The sequence below is a fragment of the Pan paniscus genome, chromosome 1, assembly GCF_029289425.2.
Source record: "Pan paniscus chromosome 1, NHGRI_mPanPan1-v2.0_pri, whole genome shotgun sequence".
In the NCBI taxonomy this organism is placed as follows: Eukaryota; Metazoa; Chordata; class Mammalia; order Primates; family Hominidae; genus Pan; species Pan paniscus.
In genome coordinates, this window is record NC_073249.2 from 211430446 (window position 1) to 211450575 (window position 20130).

General features: G+C 48.7%; 1 protein-coding gene across 1 annotated transcript; it reads right to left on the reverse strand.

Annotated features, from left to right (window-relative positions):
• Positions 1–1674: 1674 nt before the first annotated feature.
• Positions 1675–19548, reverse strand: LOC100993275 (chymotrypsin-like elastase family member 2B). Its single transcript, XM_063606834.1, has 7 exons — positions 19456–19548; positions 13073–13216; positions 8424–8521; positions 7212–7340; positions 6218–6354; positions 3569–3714; positions 1675–2330 (listed from the first exon to the last, which is right to left on the reverse strand). Exons 1-7 carry the CDS (start codon positions 19546–19548, stop codon positions 1845–1847), a joined length of 1233 nt encoding a protein of 410 aa, XP_063462904.1. The 3' UTR covers positions 1675–1844.
• Positions 19549–20130: the final 582 nt, after the last annotated feature.

A 20130-nucleotide genomic window follows, 5' to 3' on the forward strand; every position in this document is an offset into this window, starting at 1 on the left:
CACCTGTCTGGGTTTATCCAGGCAGGTGCTCTCAGGCACCCCCAGGACTCTAGTGGTACATGACTCCAGGCTGCACACACTGTGTCCCTGGGTTGGGGCCACTTCAAGGTTTCACTAGCCCCTCTGCCGCTGCCAGGGGCAGCCCCCACCCAAGGACAGCTGGTTGCTTGGCTCTCCCCCTTCTGAAACCCGTTACCGGGCATCTGTGCCTGTCCCGACTGCTCTCCCATGAACACAGGGCCTCTGCCCAGCTGCCTCACGAGGCGTGCTGCCCCGTGGATCCCTGCTGCCATCTGGCCATGCTTTGGGATCTGGCCTGTTCTGTTGTGCTTGTGTCTGTGGCTGGGCACAGCTGATGCTGGGAACAGCTGATGCTGGGACAACAGATCGGGACAATTGCCCCTGCCCCTGCTTCAGGTCCCCAGGATGCTGCCAGGACCAGCTGCACGGTGACTCCCACAGCAGCTGGGGCTGGAAAACGGTCTTAGGATTTGGCTGAGAAAGGCCCCTAAGCAGCCTTTTGTCCAGTCAGTCTCAGGCCAGGCTCCTTTGATGTGCGTGGCGCCTCCAAAGGTGGACTCAGATGGGTTTTTCCCAATTTAGATATAAAAAGCCCCAATTAATGATTAATGGCTACTGTCTTTTTGATTTTCCATTTTTCTCCAACAAACTTTTTTGGAATTTCTGCCTGTGACCACTTGTTGGCAAAAGGATGCCAGCAGACAGACAAATGAACAAGGAGCTGGCAAGAATCAATGGGAACACTTGGAAGCAGCCACCTGCTTATTTTGACAGTTTAGTTTTCTCCCCTGACCACGAGCTTATGGCTGCAGTTTCATATTTGGTTTCATAAGTGTCAGTTTAATTCAATTTAACACTTCTCTGCAAATTAAACTTAGTGAAGTCAGATGCCAGCTTTCCCCTTCTTTGGGGGCTCTGCCACGAATACCATAACTCCCTCTTGCTCTAGTGCCTAAAAATGTGGAGGTCTAGTTCAAGTCCCACTTTACAGAAGAGCAAACTGAGGTAGTCCCTAATTGGCACAAAGTATCCGCCTCTTCTCCCCCAGCTTCTATTACCAGGCATGGTGTCTCCTCTGCCCTCTCCTGGGCTCCCCTTTCTTGTGACAGGGTTTCCTCTTCTGGCTGCTTTCATCTACTTCTGTGTGTATCCATGGCTGCTCCTTAATATTTATGCCAACTATTACTATCATTATTTTCAGAGACAGGGTATTGCCATGTCGCTCAGGCTGCAGTGCAGTGGTGCGACCTTGGCTTACTGTAGGCTCCACCTCTTGGGCCAAAGCGATCCTTCCACCTCAGCCTCCCAAGCAGCTGAGACTACAGGCATGCACCACCATGGCTAATTAAAAAAAAAAATCTTTGTAAAGACAGAGTCTCGCTATGTTGCCCAGGCTGCTCTTGAACTCCTGGGCTCAAGCAATCCTCCTTCCTTGGCCTCCCAAAGTGCTGCGATTACAGGCATGAGCCATGGCACCTGGCCTATTATTTTTAATAAATATTTTTAATGCTTATTGTTATTAAAAATGTGTGTTCATTGTTAAAAAGAATTTGAGCTAGTGTGAAAGCTCACAGGAGACAGCTCTCTGAGTTTACATTTACAAGACAGGGGGACCAACTCAGCTTTATTTGCCTGGGATGGTCCCAGTGTAAAACAGGAAGTCCCGCATCCTGGACTGGAAAACCTCTCAGTCCTGGGCAAACTGGGATGGTTGGTCACCCTACAGAATAGCTGGAGGACCCTTGAGGGGGACTAATTTCCAATAATTAATGCTATGGGGGTCTCAAAGTATCAGGTTTTGGGTTTTGCAGACATATACCCATTTATAGCACTGGATGGTAGAGTCTGGGCCACACACAAATACACAAAAATAAAATCATTCCTGTGGAACTCACTCTTAACATGCCTAAGGAGTGTCCAACGTCTTTGGACAAGGCCATACTCTCATGTTCCTTTTCACTCAGCTTTACCCACACAGAAATTTTGGGGACCCATGGGGGACTCAGCAGTTGCCAAGGTCTGCAGCCTCCTCCAAGGGGTTCCCATCTAGCTCTCAAGAGGAAGGAGGGGGTTCTCAGTTGCCAGGTGGGCATGGCACTCCGGAGGCCAGGTGAGCAGGGCAGTGCCTTGGGGCTCAGGGCTGCTCCAGTTCTTACCGAATTGATCCAGTCGTTGTAGTTGGAGACCCGCGTGAAGATGGAGGGCTTGTAGTAGTAGTTGCAGCCAAGGACCGACGTGAGGCTGCCGATGCCATGCACCTCCCACCGGCCGTCAGATGCCTGACAGTTCAGCGGCCCACCGGAGTCTCCCTGAGGAAGGCCAGAGTTATAGGGAGTTAAAGTGGGAGGAAGGGGCTGCCCATTGGAACCATTGTTCTCAATGCATTTCTATTGTTCTGCTGCAGGTCACTGTCCTCTGAAGCTGGTCCTTGTGGTCATAGCTCAAGGTGGTACCATAATTCCAACAAGAGCCAACACTTATTCTTCCGTAGAGCTGAGCTAAGCATGTTCTATGCCTCATCTCATTAATCCTCACAAAATCCTATGAGGTAAATATTCGTAGTATCCCCAGGCCACAGAAGAGGAGAAACTGGAGTGTTGAGAGGTTGGGACTTGCCCAAGGTTGCACAGGCAGTTTGTAAAGGAGCTGAGGCCACATCCCAGACTTCAGCTGCCAGGCTCTTCCCCACTGGTTCTGTCTTCCCGCAGGTGGTCTATGTGGGCAGAGTGTGTAGGGCACAGTGTGATCTGAAGGGCGTGTGGATCTCCTTCCTACTCCATCCCCACTTCACTGCTAAGTCCAACACAGAGCAATTCCTGGTGGTTAAGACACTGTCTCCAGGAAGGTTTCTGTGACAGCTACCTGGAGGGGACACACTGCGCCATTGATGAGAGTAATTCAACAGAAAAACCAGAAGTCATCTTAGAAAGGCCTTAAGCCAGGGAATACTTTCCTTTGGTTCCCTTCCAGCATAGAGGAAAGGATACAGAATGACAGTCACGAGAGACCTTGATGAGACCCAGGGAAGGACTTCCCAGCAGTGAGATGGGTGGACACTACAAGGAGAATCTCAAAACATCTCAAAACAAGAACAAAGAAGAACAAGGTCAGGTTTTTTTTTGAGTTTCGCTCTGTCACCCAGGCTGGAGTGCAGTGGCACCATCTCAGCTCACTGCAACCTCCGCCTTCTGGGTTCAAGTGATTCTCCTGCCTCAGCCTCCCAAGTAGCTGTGACTACAGGCACCCATCACCATGCCTGGCTAATTTTTATTTGTAGTAGAGACAGGATTTCACCATGTTGGCCAGGCTGGTCTCGAACTGCTGACCTCAAGGCATCCACCCACCTCGGCCTCCCAAAGTGCTGGGATTACAGGCATGAGCCACTATGCCTGGCCAAAGGTCAGGTTCTGATATATCTGGTACCATTTCCGGGTGCTTCTGCCAGGAGGTCGGAGGATGGACTTATGGAGGGATGGTTTTCCATAGCCTCTTCCCATCCCCAGCCACATTTTGTCATGGAGCGGGGCCCCTCATTTTTGGTACTGACATTGCAGGTGCATATCACACCATCACCCCCAGCACAGATCATATTCGTCTTCACGGTGCTGCCCCACCAGCCAGAGCTGGAGCAGGTGGCATAGTCCACAACCAGCAACCGGCCCTGCTGCAGGTCATCAGGGAGAGCCCTGTTGGCTGAATGAGACCAGAGAGAAGCCATTAGGGATGCAGGGACTCCTGAGAAAAAAGAAGTGGTGGACCCCTACTGGATTTCCCCTGTTACCGTCTTCCATCCATTGCAACATGGGAACAGCCATGTTTGTCTATACTGTGTCCTCACATTTGATTGGTTAGTGTGCTGGCCACTGGTGATTGGTTCAGCAGTGAACACCTAACTCAAGCTAAGCCAATGAACTCCCTCCCCTGAGATTTTGAGATGGGGACTAAGAGATTCCGGTTCCAGAGGATGCAAATCTTGGAAGCTGTTGTCAATGGCTGACATTTTCTTCTATGTGCAGAAGAATGAAGTAGACCCACAAAGAAAGAAATTTCTCAGTGAGTGTTTCCTGAGTTTCTCACAGGCTTCCAGCCCCTGATTCTAGTCTCTTCCTGATGCCTGGCTATATCTCTGCCCTTGGGTTGAAACTTTTAAATCCTTATAACAATTTCCCTTTTTTTGCTGAGCTAGCTCCATGGCTTTCTGTCACTTATCTGAAATAAGAAAGTGAGCCTCCTGGCAGTTAGAGCCCCCTCCTTGGGTGTGGTGAAGGGAGGGCTTTCATAATGGCCCCCAATGACACAGCCACCATCACCTCCATTACTGTTACCACAGCTATGAGTGGCAAGGATGAGATTAACATAATTTTTCACTTGCTATTGAAGCCAAGGGAAGTTAAGCGTCGGCCAGGCATGGTAGCTCACCCTGTAATCCCAGCAGTTTAGGACGCCAAGGCAGGCGGATCACTTGAGGTCAGGAGTTTGAGACCAGCTTGGCCAACATGGTGAAACCCCGTCTCTAGTAAAATATAGAAATTAGCTGGGTGTGGTGCACATGCCTGTAATCCCAGCTGCTCAGCAGGCTGAGGCAGGAGAATCGGTTGAATGTGGGAGGCAGAGGTTGCAGTGAGCGGAGATTGCGCCACTGCACTCCAGCCTGGGCGACAGAGCAAGACTCTGTCTCAAAAAAAAAAAAAAAAAATTAAGCTTTTTGCTTAAGACCATTCTAATTAATAAGTAATTAACACTTGTATAACATTTTGCAATGTATGATGCATTTCCACCTTTCACCTCTTTTAGTCTTCACCAACAGTGTTTCCATTTTACAGATGAGGAAACTGAGGTTCGGAAGTGGCTTGCCCAAGGTTTCACCGTGACCGACAGAGCTGGGCCTAAAAGCCAAGCATTTGGATGCCTCCCCACTCTCACTGTCTCAGATGAAATGCACCTGCCCCAGGGTTGTCTGGGGAAACAAACAGGAGGTTGTGCTTGTATCTTAATAAGCATGAAATGCCTCTTCCACCACCGCTCACCGCAGGATTTGATGTGTCCTTGTGTTTACAGATAAGCCAGTCAAGAGGGCAATCGGAATTTATTTGAGGGTACGTATGTGGATGTACCCCTGGAAAAACATGTCATTATACTTATGGGTTTATGTCATTAGGAAAAAATGTCTTAATGTCATCATCACTAATAATGTCATTATGGTCATAAGGTCATTATCACTCATCCCTTCCTAGAATCTTCCAAACCCCTGGTGATTTCACAAGGGAAGGGCAGGAACTCTGTTCCTCTTGGTGGCTACTGTCATTGGATCTCTGACCCTTGGAGTCTATGTCAAAGAAGACCCACCCTCAGCCAGGTTCTCAGCAGCAAGACCAAATGGCACAGGGGACAGCTTTTGCTATGGGGCATGGAGGGTCTGATGAGGGCTCCAGGGGCCTTTGTGGAGCTCCAGAGACCTCAGGTCACAGAGGAAATGCTGTTCTGAACTCTAGCCTTGGGCCACACAGAAGATGTCACATGATCTCTGTAACTTTCTTTCCATCATAGGGACAGTGACAACAACTAACACACAGCATCTACCACATGCCAGGCTTCCTGTGGATTATCTCCTTTAATCCTGTTGAGAACTCTGTGATGTAGGTGGTATTATTATGCCTTTTTTTTTTGGAGATGGAGTCTCGCTCTGTCCCCCTGGCTGGAGTGCAGTAGCGCAATCTTGGCTCACTGCAACCTCCGCCTCCTAGGTTGAAATGATTCTTGTGCCTCAGGCTCCCAAGTAGCTCGGACTACAGGCGCACACCACCACACCTGGCAAGTTTTTTATATTTTTAGTACAGACGGGGTTTCACCATGTTGGCCAGGCTGCTCTCAAACTCATGACCTCAAGTGATCCGCTCGTCTCGGCCTCCCAAAGTGCCGGGATTACAGGCGTGAGCCACCGCGCCCAGCCAATTATTTGCATATTACATATGAGAAAAGTGCAGCATGGAGAGACCTAGTAATGTGTCCAAGGTGTCACAGTCATTAAGTGGGAGAGCTGACATTTGAACCCAGGCAGACATCAGCCTATGCCATCCTGTCTCTCCAAGGCAGCCACATGCCCAGGATAACATGTGACGTGAGAGGCCCTGGCCAGACAGGGGTGACATCACCTCCCTTCTCTCCCAGGCCTGGGGGGCTCCTGGCTCCCACTTACTCTGCAGCCTTCCCCAGCCCGTGACGTAGCAGGGGTAGTTGTTGGGTAGAATGGTGCCGGCAGGAGGGAGGCAGGCCAGCTGGATCTTGTCGGTGAGGGAGACGGGGTTAGCCAGTTTGAGCAGGGCCATGTCGTTCCTGGGTGAGTGTGGAGGCGGAGCATGAGGACAGGGTTGACTTTTCCTGCCCTGTGCGCTTTGGAGGGCTCTGAGACCTTGTCATCTTCCCTGTACGTTACTCCAGGTTGCTCTGACCGGCAGGGCCCACAGGGCATGTTTGAAAATGCAGAGGGTCGGCCAGTCACGGTGGCCTGTAATGCCAGCCTGTAATGCCAGCACTTTGAGAGGCCGAGGCGAGTGGATCATGAGGTCAGGAGATCGAGACCATCCTGGCTAACACAGTGAAACTCCGTCTCTACTAAAAATACAAAAGATTAGCCGGGCCTGGTGGTGGTGGGCACTTGTAGTCCCAGCTACTCCGGAGGCTGAGGCAGGAGAACGGTGTGAACCCAGGAGGCGGAGCTTGCAGGGAGCTGAGATTGTGCTACTGCACTACAGCCTGGGTGACAGAGTGAGACTCCATCTCACAGAAAAAGAAAAAGGAAAAGAAAAAAGAAAATGCGGAGGGCTTTGTTGAAAGGGGGAAGGCAGGAGAGATTGTGTCCTACTCCAGGGACAGTCACAGGGTCGACAGCACTGTCTCTGTGTCCCCAGGACTTGGCATGAAGTAGATACACGCTCAGCGGACAGGGGCCCTGCAGGCTTAACTGGCAGCAAACCCAGGTCGCTCTGGCAGTCTTTGCTTCACCCTCCCCAGGTCACATCCCCACCCCAGACATCTTTGGAGCCGGTTCCACATCTAATAGGCCAGAGCTCCTTTCTCTTCCCTATAGAAAAAGCAGAGGGGGTGTGGTGGGGTTGAGACCTTTGCCTCTGTGAGACCCCCATCTGTTCCCTGACAACCTCACCCCCAAGTGCACCCAGATAGAAACGAACCCTTTGGAGACCTGGTCGGAGTTCCAGTCCTTGTGCACCACAATCTTAGAGACACTGACGGCCAGCGAGCCGGACTCTGCAACATAGAGGTTATGCTGGCCCAGCATCACGCGGTAGATCTCGGAGGAGCTGGGAGAAAGGGGGCCCAGGGAGAGGGTCACCTCCAGAGGCCTGGCTTTGAATAATGCTAGGGATAGACCCAAGTAACTGGCTGCTGCATGAGCCACTAGTTGGCACTTGGGGATCTTTCCTCCCCTGGAACAGTCAGTTAGTTATCATAGGGCCTAAAGTATATAATGTAAGAACTATGATCATATAATATATGATCATATAATATAGTTACTATACTAACTATAAACTACAATTTAAAATTAATGTTGTAATAGCACAAACTCTATAGTATTATGGAGGAATGAGATGAACACAGAGAAAACAGGAGTCATTTGCTCTCAAGGAAATTTTCAACCTTTTATTTTCAGATGGGGAAACTGAGACCCAGAGAGGAGTAACTGGTCCGGAGTCCCACTGTTAGTGAGAAATCAGAACTAGAAGCCAGGACTCCTGACTGTAGGCCTCTATTAGTATCCCCATCACCTCCTAGAGCTTATTATAAATCGGATGGGAGAAGGGATCACTCCTGGTAGGGAGTCACACTGACCCAGCAGAAACTCCGGTGAGTTCCAGCTGTGATGAGCAGAGGTCACGGACAAAGAAGAGGATAAGTGAACAACATTGCAGAACCTTGTGGGCCTTTATAATTTGTCTGCAATTCAGAATTAGCTTTCATTGAGCACTTAATAAGTGCCAGGCACTTTAGCAAATCAATTGCTGAGTCCACACTAAATTCTGTTACTCCATTTTCTGCAGGTGATGGTATTGAAGCTTTGAGAAGTCAGTTAAGTTGTTCAAGGGAACCCAATTCCAGATCCAGAGGCCACATGTAGTTTCCCCAAGAGGGCAGAGGTTGGGTCTTCCCCTCCTCTTCATCCTCCCTCAGTGCCTGCCTGGCACACACACTCCATCCATGCCATGAAATGACCCATGGGTGGGCCAACACACTGAACCATTGATTGACTACAGCTTGTGTCTCGGCCAGGATAGTGGTTATTTGCGAGGTTCCTTTATGTAGTGTGGTTCAGGCCATTTGAGCCCCCAGCTCAGAAATGAGCACCGGCTGGTGAGCAGGCCAAGCGCCCAGGGAATGGCAGTTACCTGATGCAGTGGGCAGCCGTCAGGACCCAGCTGTTGGCTATCAGGGACCCTCCGCAGGTGTGGTACCACTTGCCATTGGAGCTGTACTGCAGGGAGACCTGGGGAGAAACACAGGTCTGTGGCTGTGGCTGAAAAAGCAGGGCCTCCCTGCACTCCAGTTTCCCAAGAACGGGGCTGGGACAAGGGTAAGGAGGAGTGAGGCACTCACCTCAGGTACACAACTTAAGGGGGCACCCAAAACCTCAGCCATGAAGATAAAAAACATTTTAATGCAATCTATAGTAAAAAAAAAAAAAAGTCAGGCCAGGCATGGTGGCTCATGCCTGTAATCAGAACACTTTGGGAGGCCAAGGCAGGAGGATGGGTTGAGCCCAGGAGTTTGAGACCAGCCTGGGCAACGTGGTGAAACCCCGTCTGATATGGTTTGGCTGTGTCCCCACCCAAATCTCATCATGAATTATAGTTCCCATAATCCCCATAGGTAGGGGGAGGGACCTGGTGAGAGGTAATTGAATCATGAGGGTGGTTACCCCATGCTATTTTCGTGATACTGAGTGAGTTCTCATGATATCTGATGGTTTTATAATGGGCCTTTCCCCCTTTTGCTTGGCACTTCTCCCTGCTGCCACCATGTGAAGAAGGATGTGTTTCCTTCCCCTTCTGCCACGATTGTAAGTTTCCTGAGGCCTCCCCAGCCATGCTGAGCTGTGAGTCAATTAAACCTCTTTCCTTTATAAATTACCCAGTCTCAGGTATGTCTTTGTTAGCAGTGTGAGAACGGATTAATACACTGTCTCTACAGAAAAATACCCCAAAATTAGCCACTGGGTGTGGTGGTGCATGCCTGTAGTCCCAGCTACTCAGGAGGCTGAGATGGGAGGATTGCTTGATCCTGGGAAGTCTAGCTTGCATTGAGCTGCGATTGCACTGTGCTCAGCCTGGGTGACAGAGTGAGGCTGTCTCCACAGGGGACGTCCTGTCAGCTCTACCTTTAGAATTTGTGGAGTGGTTGCTACCCTTTGGTCACTACCTCAACTGCGTGTCGCAATCACCCTCTCTTCTCGATGATCACTCTAGTCTCCCATCTCTTCTCCCCATTCCCACCCACATTTTCTCAACACAGCAGCCAGACTGATCCTTTTTGAATGGAAGTCACATGACTTCTCTTCTCTGCTCAGACTCTCCAGTGGCTCCCCCTTTACAGTTTGCAAAACTTAAAACTGTCTGATGACCTGCTAGGCTCTCCGTGGCCTCTCTGACCCCATAGGCTCCCACTCTCCTCTCCTCCAGCCACACTGACTTCCATGCAGTTCTGCACATACACCAAACCCGCTTCTGCCTCAGGGCCTTTGCACTGGCTCTTCCTCCTCCCTGGAATATTCTTGCAAATATCGGCGTAGCTCTTTCCTTCACTTCCTGTCAGTCTCTGCTCAAGGTTGCCTTCTCCATGAGGCCTTCTGTGACCACGCTATCCCAAACAGTGTGCACACACACATGCGTGCACGCTCATGTACATATGCACACACAGACACACTTGTCTCTTTCCCCTTACTCTGCTTTACTCTTCATAGTATCTTTCGTTTTCTGGCGTGTTATTAGTTTACCCATTCAGTTGTTTATTGTCTCTTCCACTTTATTTTATTTTATTTTTTGAGATGGATTCTCCCTCTGTCGCCCAGGCTGGAGTGCAGTGGCACGATCTTGGCTCATTGCAACCTCTGCCTCCCAGGTTCAAGCCATTCTCCTGCCTCAGCCTCCCCACTAGCTGGGATTACAGGTGCCTGCCACCATGCCCTGCTGTTTTTTTTTACTTTTAATAGAGACGGGGTTTCACCATGTTGGCCAGGCTGGTCTCCAACTCCTGACCTCAAGTGATCCACCTGCCTCAGCCTCCCAAAGTGTTGGGATTACATGCGTGAGCCACTGTGCCTGGCCACGTCCTTGTTTTTAATTAGCCACTGGGCATTTCTCGTTTTTGTGACATTAAGGGGCCTTAGATGAACTGGCTTTTAAAAAGATGCTTAAAATTGGACCAAGTGAAAAAAGACACTTAAAAGTATCTACTCCCCCACCCCAATTTAAAAATGTGCTGAAACCATCCTACAGATGGGAAATTTCGTCCACGTAATACGTATTATTTGTGGCCAGCAAAGTGTAGCTAAAAGAACAAGCACTGAACCAGATTTGAATCCTCATTCCCCTCCAGGCTAACCCAGTGCCTTTGGGTAATTCTGTAACCTTTCCAAGTCCCAGTTACCTTCTCTGGAAATGGGGAACATAAGCCACTGTGCAGGGCTCTCAGGGTGATTAATAACTGTAATTACAATAGCTGGCTGGGCAGGATGGCTCACACCTGTAAGCTCAGCACTTTGGGAGGCCGAGGCAGGTGGATCACCTGAGGTCAGGAGTTTGAGACAAGCCTGGCCAACATGGTGAAATCCCGTCTCTACTAAAATACAAAAAAATTTGCTGGTGTGGTGGCACACATCTCTAATTCTAGATACTCAGGAGGCTGAGGCAGGAGAATTGCTTGAACCTGAAAGGCTGAGGTTGCAGTTAGCTGAGACTGCGCCACTGCACTCCAGCCTGGGTGACAGAGTAAGACTCTGCCTCCAAAAAAAAAAAAAATGCATTAAAATATTATTCCTCTTGGCTGGGTGTGGTGGTTCACACCTATAATCCCAGCACTTTGGGAGGCCGAGGCAGGTGGATCACCTGAGGTCGGGAGTTAGAGACCAGCCTGACCAACATGGAGAAACCCTGTCTCTACTAAAAATACAAAATTAGCCGGGCATGGTGGCACATGCCTGTAATCCCAGCTACTCCAGAGGCTGAGGCAGGAGAATCACTTGAACCTGGGAGGCAGAAGTTGTGGTGAGCTGAGATTGTGCCATTGCACTCCAGCCTGGGCAACAAGAGCAAAACTCTGTCTAACAAAAAACAAAAACAAACAAACAAACTATATATATATATATATATATATATATATATATGCCTCAGCCTCCCGAGTAGCTGGTATTACAGGTGCCCGCAATCATGCCTGGCTAATTTTTGTATTTTTAGTAGAGGCAGAGTTTCACCATGTCCAGGCTGGTCTTGAACTGCTGACCTCAAGTGATTCACCCACCTTGGCCTCCCAAAGTGCTGGGATTACAGGCCTGAGCCACCACACCTGGCCTATCATGGACAGTCTCTTAATCAAAGAGCAGATGAATGAACGCTGGCCTCTCTAAACACAGTGACTGCTGCATAGGTCACTCTGAATGCTCAAGGCTAGTGGGCTGCTAGTTGCTCCTCCTACTTAAATTAGAAACTCATCCTGGTTCAGCTGGGTTTGCTCCTAAAGCAGTTTATATCAATTATGTTTGCAATAATGAAATTTGATTAAATATGTAACCAGTGAAATATGAGTTCAGAAAGAGAGTTGTGAAACAAAGTTAAATGCTTGGAAGAGACTGAATACCATGATTCCTAAAAAATTACTCTTGAATTAGTGTCTTTGAGGAAACAGAAAGATTGGGGGGAAAAGTAAAAGTCGGGATGGGCTCGTAACTCAGATTGCTTTATGAACATCTCAAAGTTATTGCTCTGCTTTAAAGAAATGGACTTGTAGATGAGATATTATGGGGCATGGTTTATATGAAAAAGACAGTTAAGAACTCAAAAAATTGTTTACATAGTCTAAAATAAAATGTTTACAGCATATATGATTTAAAATAATTTCTTTATAACCAACTTTTCATTTACTCAGTCCCGATTATATCAGATAAATGAGATTTTACTATATTTGTTTGTGTCAATGTAAACTTTACACATTTCTTTTGAAATTCCCACCGTTAACGCGTCTTAGTAATTTGTGCCTGTGCCCCACTCGGCAGTTTAGTCTTAATATCACTATTATATCAACTTAAGAAACATTTATTTTCCTTGGTAACATTGATTTGCCTGTAGTTAAAGATTAATCTGCATGAATAGCACTGATTGGTTCCTTAAAGCAAGGAATATTTGCATAGGTAGTCTTGAATGGTTCATAGGATAATGGTACATTTGAAAGCAAGCCTCTGATTGGTTAACAGAGTAAGACTATAGTTGTAAATTTGTTTATGGGCAGTGGGGAGGGGACAGCTCCTTACTGCAGCTGGAGGAGGCACCTCTCCCTCCACTCCCAAGGTTGGCCAAGGCCACAGAAATGTATCTTTTTTTTTTTTTTTGAGATGGAGTCTCTCTTTGTTATTCAGGCCGGAGTGCAGTGGTGCGATCTCAGCTCACTAGAACTTCTGCCTCTCAGGTTTAAGTCTTTCTCTCCTGCCTCAGCCTCCCGAGTTGCTGGAATTACAGGCGTGCGCCACTGTGCTTGGCTAATTTTTTATTATTAGTAGAGACGGGGTTTCACCATGTTGGCCAGGCTGGGCTCAAACTTCTGACTTCAGGTAATCCGCCCACCACGACCTCCCAAAGTGCTGGGATAACAGGCATGAGCCACTGTGCCCAGCCGGAAATGTATCTTGTTGGTGAAGTTTCCTGTGCTGCTCTCTGAGTCCCATCAATACTCACTTTGCCAGCACAATAGATGCCATGGTGGAAGGGCAAAGGGGGGATGTAAAGGGAGTGGGGCAGGGACAGGGGCAAGTACAGTGTGGTCAACTCACCTGCCAGGGCCAGCTGTTGGGCCTCGCTTCTTCACCTCCAAGCATCCTAGACATATCAGGCAGGTAAGTGGAGACCCCACAACTGAGGGCTGTGAAAAGACAAAGGGTCTTGAGTCCAGGAAGCAGCGACCCACACAATGTAAACTATACATGCTGCATTCTGAATCCCCAAATAGAAAACCCTTGTTCTAGAAGGATCCCAAGAGGTCATAAAATCCTTCTGTTTGCTCCAATTCTTTGAAACTCCATTTCGGTTTTCTTATGATTATAGGTCTGAATGCAGTAGGGGTTGGGTGGGGGCGAGAGGGGAGGACAGGAAGATCCCATTTCCAGCCCCACCAGGGGATGGGAAACCAGTGGCTCTGGGTGATAGGACTAACCTCCAGCCACCAAAGCGGACAGCAGCAGGGTCCTAATCATGGTGTGTCCGTGGGAGTTCTGTAAGCGTGGCCCTGGATAAGGCCCTGGTTTTATGAGCAAACTTATCAGTGAGAGATACAGTAGGAGCACGCAAGATGGGGATTTTCTCAAAGCCCAGTGGAAAAAAGAGCTTGGGTCCAAATATTTTTTTTTTCCATTTTCTCCCAAATGTCACCCTAGAAATACTTTGAAAAGATATCAAGGGTAGATATTGGAATATGAGTTCCATCTGTTTTAAAGAGATTATGTTGTGTATTAGGGAAGGAAGAAAAATACTAATTGTTGGTCCTTGGAGTTGTGTTTCTTTTCTTTTCTTTTTTTTTTTCCCCTCCCTGGGTAAGACTGAGGAGAGGAGTTGTGTTTTCTTTCTTTTTTTTTCTTTTTTCTTTCTGAGATGGAGTCTTGCTCTGTCACCCAGGCTGGAGTGCAGTGGTGCTATCTTGGCTCACTGCAACCTCTGTCTCCTGGGTTACAAGTGATTCCCCTGCCTCAGCCTCCCTAGTAGCTGGGATTACAGGTGTGTGCCACCATTGCTGGCTAATTTTTGTATTTTTTAGTAGAGACAGGGTTTCGCCATGTTGGCCAGGCTGGTCTCAATCTCCCGACCTTAAGTGATCTCCTCGCCTCGTCCTCCCAAAGTGCTGGGATTACAGGCTGAGCCACTGCGCCCGGCCAGGAGTTGTGTTTTTAATAAAAAGATTAAGGTGGCATGCTGAACCCACAGCGTTCTAAGGCAGTATTTCTCAATGGGGCTGGTTCAGCCCATCAGGAGACCTTTTGACAACATCTGGAGACATTTTTGGTTGTCATGGCTGGGGTTGATGTATATTGGCATCCAGTGGGCAGAGAGCAGAGACGCTGCTAAACACCCAACAATGCACTGGGCAATAGGACTTGCCCTGCCCCAAATGTCAATGGTGCTGAAGCTGAGAAGCCTGTTCTAGGCCATACCAGGGGTTGCAGTGTGACCTTGGCTGAGTCATGTAAGTCTCTAGACCCATCTGTGAAACAGGGAGAGAAACCCATGCCCAGTATTGTTTCACAACATTGTAGTAAGGATTTGTATAATGCGGGGAAGGTGCACACGTAGCAGAAGGCAAGGCCGACATGCACAATTAGGATCTGGCCGCTCTAATGATGGGGGGAAGCAGAACGCTGGCAGAGGAGGGCTTCATCTGGTGGATGAAAATGCACTTTACGGCCGGACGTGGTGGCTCACTCCTATAATCCCAGAACTTTGGGAGGCTGATGCGGGCGGACCACCTGAAGCCAGGAGTTCAAGACCAGCCTTGCCAACATGGTGAAACCCTGTCTCTACTAAAAATACAAAAATTAGTTGGGTGTGGTGCTACATGCCTGTAGTCCCAGCTACTCAGGAGGCTGAGGCAGGATAACCTCTCGAACCTTGGAGGTGGAGGTTGCAGTGAGCTGAGATTGCACCACTGCACTCTATTCTGGGCAACAGAGCAAGACTCCGTCTGAAAAAAAAAAAAAAAAAAAAAAAGGACCAGCCTGGACAACATGGTGAGACCACCTGTCACTACAAAATTTCTTTTAAAAAGTTAGCCAGGTGCGGTGGCACACGTATGTGGCTCCAGCTACTCTGGAGGCTAGGCCGAGGCAGAGGGTCACTTGAGCCTGGGTGGCAATGGTTGCGGTAAGCTGCAATCGATTCTCCTGCCTCAGCCTCCCGAGCAGCTGGGACTACAGGCGCCAGCCACCATGCCTGGCTTATTTTTGTATTTTATTAAAGACGGGGTTTCACCATCTTGGCCAGGCTGGTCTCAAACTCCTGACCTCGTGTTGGCCCGCCTCGGCCTCCCAAAGTGCTGGGATTACAGGCATGAACCACCGCGCCCAGCCGAGTTCAAGTCTTTGATCCATCAATTTTGAGTGTGGTGGTCTGGACAAGCCACTTATCTTCTGGGCCTTAGTTTCCTAGATAACCATCCAGGCCTGGATTGCAGGATTGTTGTATGGGTAAGAAAATGGGTGGGAAAGAATTCTGTAATCTCCCTAGGATGGTGCAAAGGTGAGAAAGATTGGGTGGGGGGCAGCATCCCATGTGACTGGATGTCAGAAGACGCGGGCTGCAGTCCCAACTCCATCCCATACTCCCTGTAACAGTTTGGACTCATTTATGGTCTGTATCAGTCACTACAGTAACCAACTATTTCTTAAGTCTCATATTTTATCTTAAAGGTTCACGTGAATTTGGCGTTCTGCTCTGTATCTTTGTTTGTTTTAATATAAAAATAAAGTGTCCTGTATGAGGCCACTGAAAAAATACCTGCTGTGAATTTGCTGTGTAAGCTTTGGCCAGTCCCACAGGCTTTCTGGCCTGGGGTGCCTATCTACAAACAGGGAGAGGAACAGATGCTCAGTCTGTTCCATCACGTTGCTGTCAGGACTTTTTTTTTTTTTTTTGAGACAGAGTCTCACTCTGTCACCCAAGCTGGAATGCAGCCGCGCCATCTTGGCTCACAGCAACCTCCACTAGGAGGTTCAAGCAATTCTCCTGCCTTTGCCTCCCGAGTAGCTGGCATTACAGGTGTCCGCCACCATGCTTGGCTAATTTTGTATTATTTAGTAGCGTCAGGGTTGCACCATGTTGGTCAGGCTGGTCTCGAACTCCTGACCTCAGGTGATCCACCTGCCTCGGCCTCCCAAAGTGCTGGGATTACTGGCATGAGCCACTGTACCCAGCCACTTTCAGGATTGGAAAGTGACACAAAACTTCACTCAGTTGTGCTTAAGCCAAAAGGCCATTCATTGGGCCACAAAATGGCAAAGTCCAGGAGCAGAGCTGGGTTCAGGGCCCTGGTGATGGTCCATGGACTTGGCTTTTCTTCATCTTTTGCTTCTGCCTTCTGCTTTGAGGTCTCATCTCAGGTTCCGTTAAGTGGCCTGTAGCTGCTCTGGGTTCTCCCTTCCTTGAGGACAAGATCACCACCGCATCTCTGGTCCAGAGTTCCTCAACTGCAGCAGTGTTGACATTTTGGGTGGGATGATTCTTGTTTTGAGGGCTGTGTCTATGTCTTGTGCTTTGCAGGAGTTTGACAGCATCCCTGGCCCCAGGCTGCTAGATGCCAGTCCCTCCCCCTCCCCACACAGTTGCCGCAACTAAAAATGTCTCCACACATTGCCAGATGTATGCTGGGGAGCAAAATCACCCCGTCTCCCCCTTCCCCTCTCGTTTTGCTTTGTAGCCTCACATCCCCTCATCCTCACACCCATGCAGTGAATGAGTGACAGCCCTCTGGTAGCTCCCTGCACGAGTCGTGCAACCTCTCTGATTGGACCTGTCTCAGGTCACATGCCCATCCCTGAGCCAATTGCTGTGGTGGGGAAGGGGATGCAATGTGTTGATTGGCCAGGCCTGGAGCACCGGCTCCAGCCTTGGTCCTGGGCCATGAGGTTTCAGCAGAACCTCCGGGATCCCATGGGGCAGCGCCTGCACAGAAATCCAGGCTTCTGTGCTGGGAGGGGAGGAAAGAGAGGCAGAGGAGGCAGAGTGCAGGAAGCTGCTACAGCCCACTTCCTTCGCTGGAGCTTAGTGCTCCATTTATATGTTGTTTGACAACGATGTCATGTGTCAGGTTCTAAAGTGGGCTGGGTCATTGAGGTCTCAGTAGGGCAGGGTGACGCAGATGCGAAATTCTTTTTTTTTTTTTTTTGAGACAGGGTCTCACTCTGTCGCCCAGGCTGGAGTGCGACTAAGTGATCTTGGCTCACTGCAGTCTTTACCTCCTGAGCTCAAGTGATCCTCCCACCTCAGCCTCCTGAGTAGCTGGGACTACAGGTGGGTAACACCTCGCCCATTTAATTTTTGTATTTTTAGTAGAGACAGGGTTATGCCATGTTACTCAGGCTGGTCTTGAATTCCTGGACTCGAGTGATCTGCCTGCCTTGGCCTCCCAAAGTGCTAAGTGCTGGGATTACAGGGTTGTGCCACTGCGCCCACAGCCCTGGATGTTAGGACGGATTGCTAATAAATCTCTCATCAAGATGTGATTTGCATAGTTGCCACTTTATTATATTATTTTCCTTCTGTGACCTTTCCAAGTCTGAAACAGTCCCAGGGACTTCTTTTGGTTAGTTATTTGCAATCACCTGCAGGACACACAAGAAAATCGTCAGGTTCACCTAACCGCAGAGCTGTGCATGGCAGTTTCCTGTCTCTGTCCTCCTTGGCTAAGCTACTCATGTGAGTTACAGGCAGCCCACACTACAGTAGCTCCTGCCTGAGGAGTTCAGATGGCGTTTCGGAAAAAAAGATGTGATCACAGCTTTTCATTGACCTGTTAGGGTCTTCCTGTAAAGGGGGTCTTAGCCAGGAGTCCTGTGTGGGCTTCAGGATAGGGGGCCTTCGAACCCCTAAAAATTATATTCCAAATGTGTGGATGGCATATTTTTAGATTTCACTTGTTTCTTAAATCAAAACTGCTGTTTGCAAGGCAGTTATGCACTGTGGTTGGGGCTATAAATGTTTCCAGAGGCTGTTGATCAGTGTCTGTTAAACGTATTTTTTTTTTTTTTTGAGACAGTCTCACTCTGTTGCCCAGGCTGGAGTGCAGTAGGGAGATCTGGGTGCACTGTAACCTCTGCCACGCAGGTTCAAGTGATTCTCATGCATCAGCCTCCGGGGTAGCTGAGATTATAGTCATGCACCACCATGCCTGGCTAATTTTTTGCATTTTTAGTAGAGATGAGGTTTCACCATGTTGGCCAGGCTGGTCTCAAACTGCGGACCTCAAGTGATCTACTTGCCTCAGCTTCCCAAAGTGCTTGGATTACAGGCGTGAGCCACCGCGCCCAGCCTGTTAAACATTTTGATATGCCAACTTCATGATCCAGTGCTGTAAACGGCAGGAGATCCAGCTGCTACAGCACAAATACTCAGACCAGTGTGCAAGAATTATGTCCAAGGATGTTCATTGCACAATGTAAGAGTGAAAAATAGGAAACATGAAAGCTTCATTCATTATACTCAAACTATGGAATACTATTTAGCTGTTCAAAAGAATGACATGTATATACTGACATGTAAAATGTGATAAAGTGTTAAGTGAAAAACAGCTGCAGAACAGTATGAAGACTCAGATCTTAGTTTTTGCATAGAAGACAGTGTCTATCTATGTAAATATATAGCTATATATGCACATAAAGTTGAGACCACACACAAGCTGTTAACAATGACAACTTGGCCAGGCACAGTGGCTCATGCCTGTAATCCCACCACTTTTGGAGGCCGAGGCGGGCAGATCACCTGAGGTCAGCAGTTTGAGACTAGCCTGGCCAACATGGTGAAACCCCATCTCTACTAAAAATACAAAAATTAGTTGGGCGTGGTGGTGTGTGCCTCTAATCCCAGCTACTCAGGAGGCTGAGGCAGAAGAATCGCTTATACCCGGGAGACGAAGGTTGTAGTGAGCCGTGATCAAGCCACTGCACTTCAGCCTGAGCGACAGAACGAGACCCTGTCTCAAAAAACAAAAACAAAACCAATGATTACCTCTGGAGAGTGGAATTGGAGATGTAAAATTAGGGGGGACTTCTTACTTTTTTATCTGATACTCTTATAGTCTTTTAATATTTTTACAAAGAGTATGTATTACCTTCTGGAAAAAGAATAAAAACTAAGGATTGCTGAAGGTTCACGTGTGACTGTCATTCAATGGACATTTGTTGAAAGGATGAATGCCCCGGGCCACTTGTCTCCTTTGCTTCTCTGCTCTTTTGCTTGTATTTCCTGACCTTGGCTTATCACCTGTCTGGGTTCATCCAGGCAGGTGCTCTCAGGCACCCCCAGGACTCTAGTGGTACGTGACTTCAGGCTGCACACACCGTGTCCCTGGGTTGGGGCCACTTCAAGGTTTCACTAGCCCCTCTACCGCTGCCAGGGGCAGCCCCCACCCAAGGACAGCCGGTTGCTTGGCTCTCCCCCTTCTGAAACCCGTTACCGGGCATCTGTGCCTGTCCCGACTGCTCTCCCATGAACACAGGGCCTCTGCCCAGCTGCCTCGCGAGGCGTGCTGCCCCGTGGATCTGGCCATGCTTCGGGATCTGGCCTGCTCTGTTGTGTTTGTATCTGTGGCTGGGAACAGCTGATGCTGGGAAAAAAAAATTGGGACAATTGCCCCTGTCCCTGCTTCAGGTCCCCAGGTTGCTGCCAGGACCAGCTGCATGGTGACTCCCACAGCAGCTGGGGCTGGAAAACGGTCTTAGGATTTGGCTGAGAAAGGCCCCTAAGCAGCCTTTTGTCCAGTCAGTCTCAGGCCAGGCTCCTTTGATGTGCGTGGCGCCTCCAAAGGTGGACTCAGATGGGTTTTTCCCAATTTAGATATAAAAAGCCCCAATTAATGATTAATGGCTACTGTCTTTTTGATTTTTCATTTTTGTCCAACAAACATCTTTGGAATCTCTGCTTGTGACCACTTGTTGGCAAAAGGATGCCAGCAGACAGACAAATGAACAAGGATCTGGCAAGAATCAGTGGGAACACTTGGAAGCAGCCACCTGCTTATTTTGACAGTTTAGTTTTCCTCCTGTGACCACGTGCTCATGGCTGCAGTTTCATATTTGGTTTTATAAGTGTCAGTTTAATTCAATTTAACACTTCTCTGCAAATTAAACTT

What these genes read in the sequence shown, in the direction of transcription:
- LOC100993275 (XM_063606834.1), bottom strand. Translation starts at nt 19,548, where the DNA reads ATGGCCAGATCCACGGGGCAGCACGCCTCGCGAGGCAGCTGGGCAGAG. An exon ending in ACGGCTGCCCACTGCATCAG is followed by an intron (nt 7,341 to 8,423) that starts GTAACTGCCATT and finishes CCTTTCTCCCAG; the next exon opens with CTCCTCCGAGATCTACCGCG. An exon ending in TCCGACCAGGTCTCCAAAGG is followed by an intron (nt 6,355 to 7,211) that starts GTTCGTTTCTAT and finishes ACACTCACCCAG; the next exon opens with GAACGACATGGCCCTGCTCA.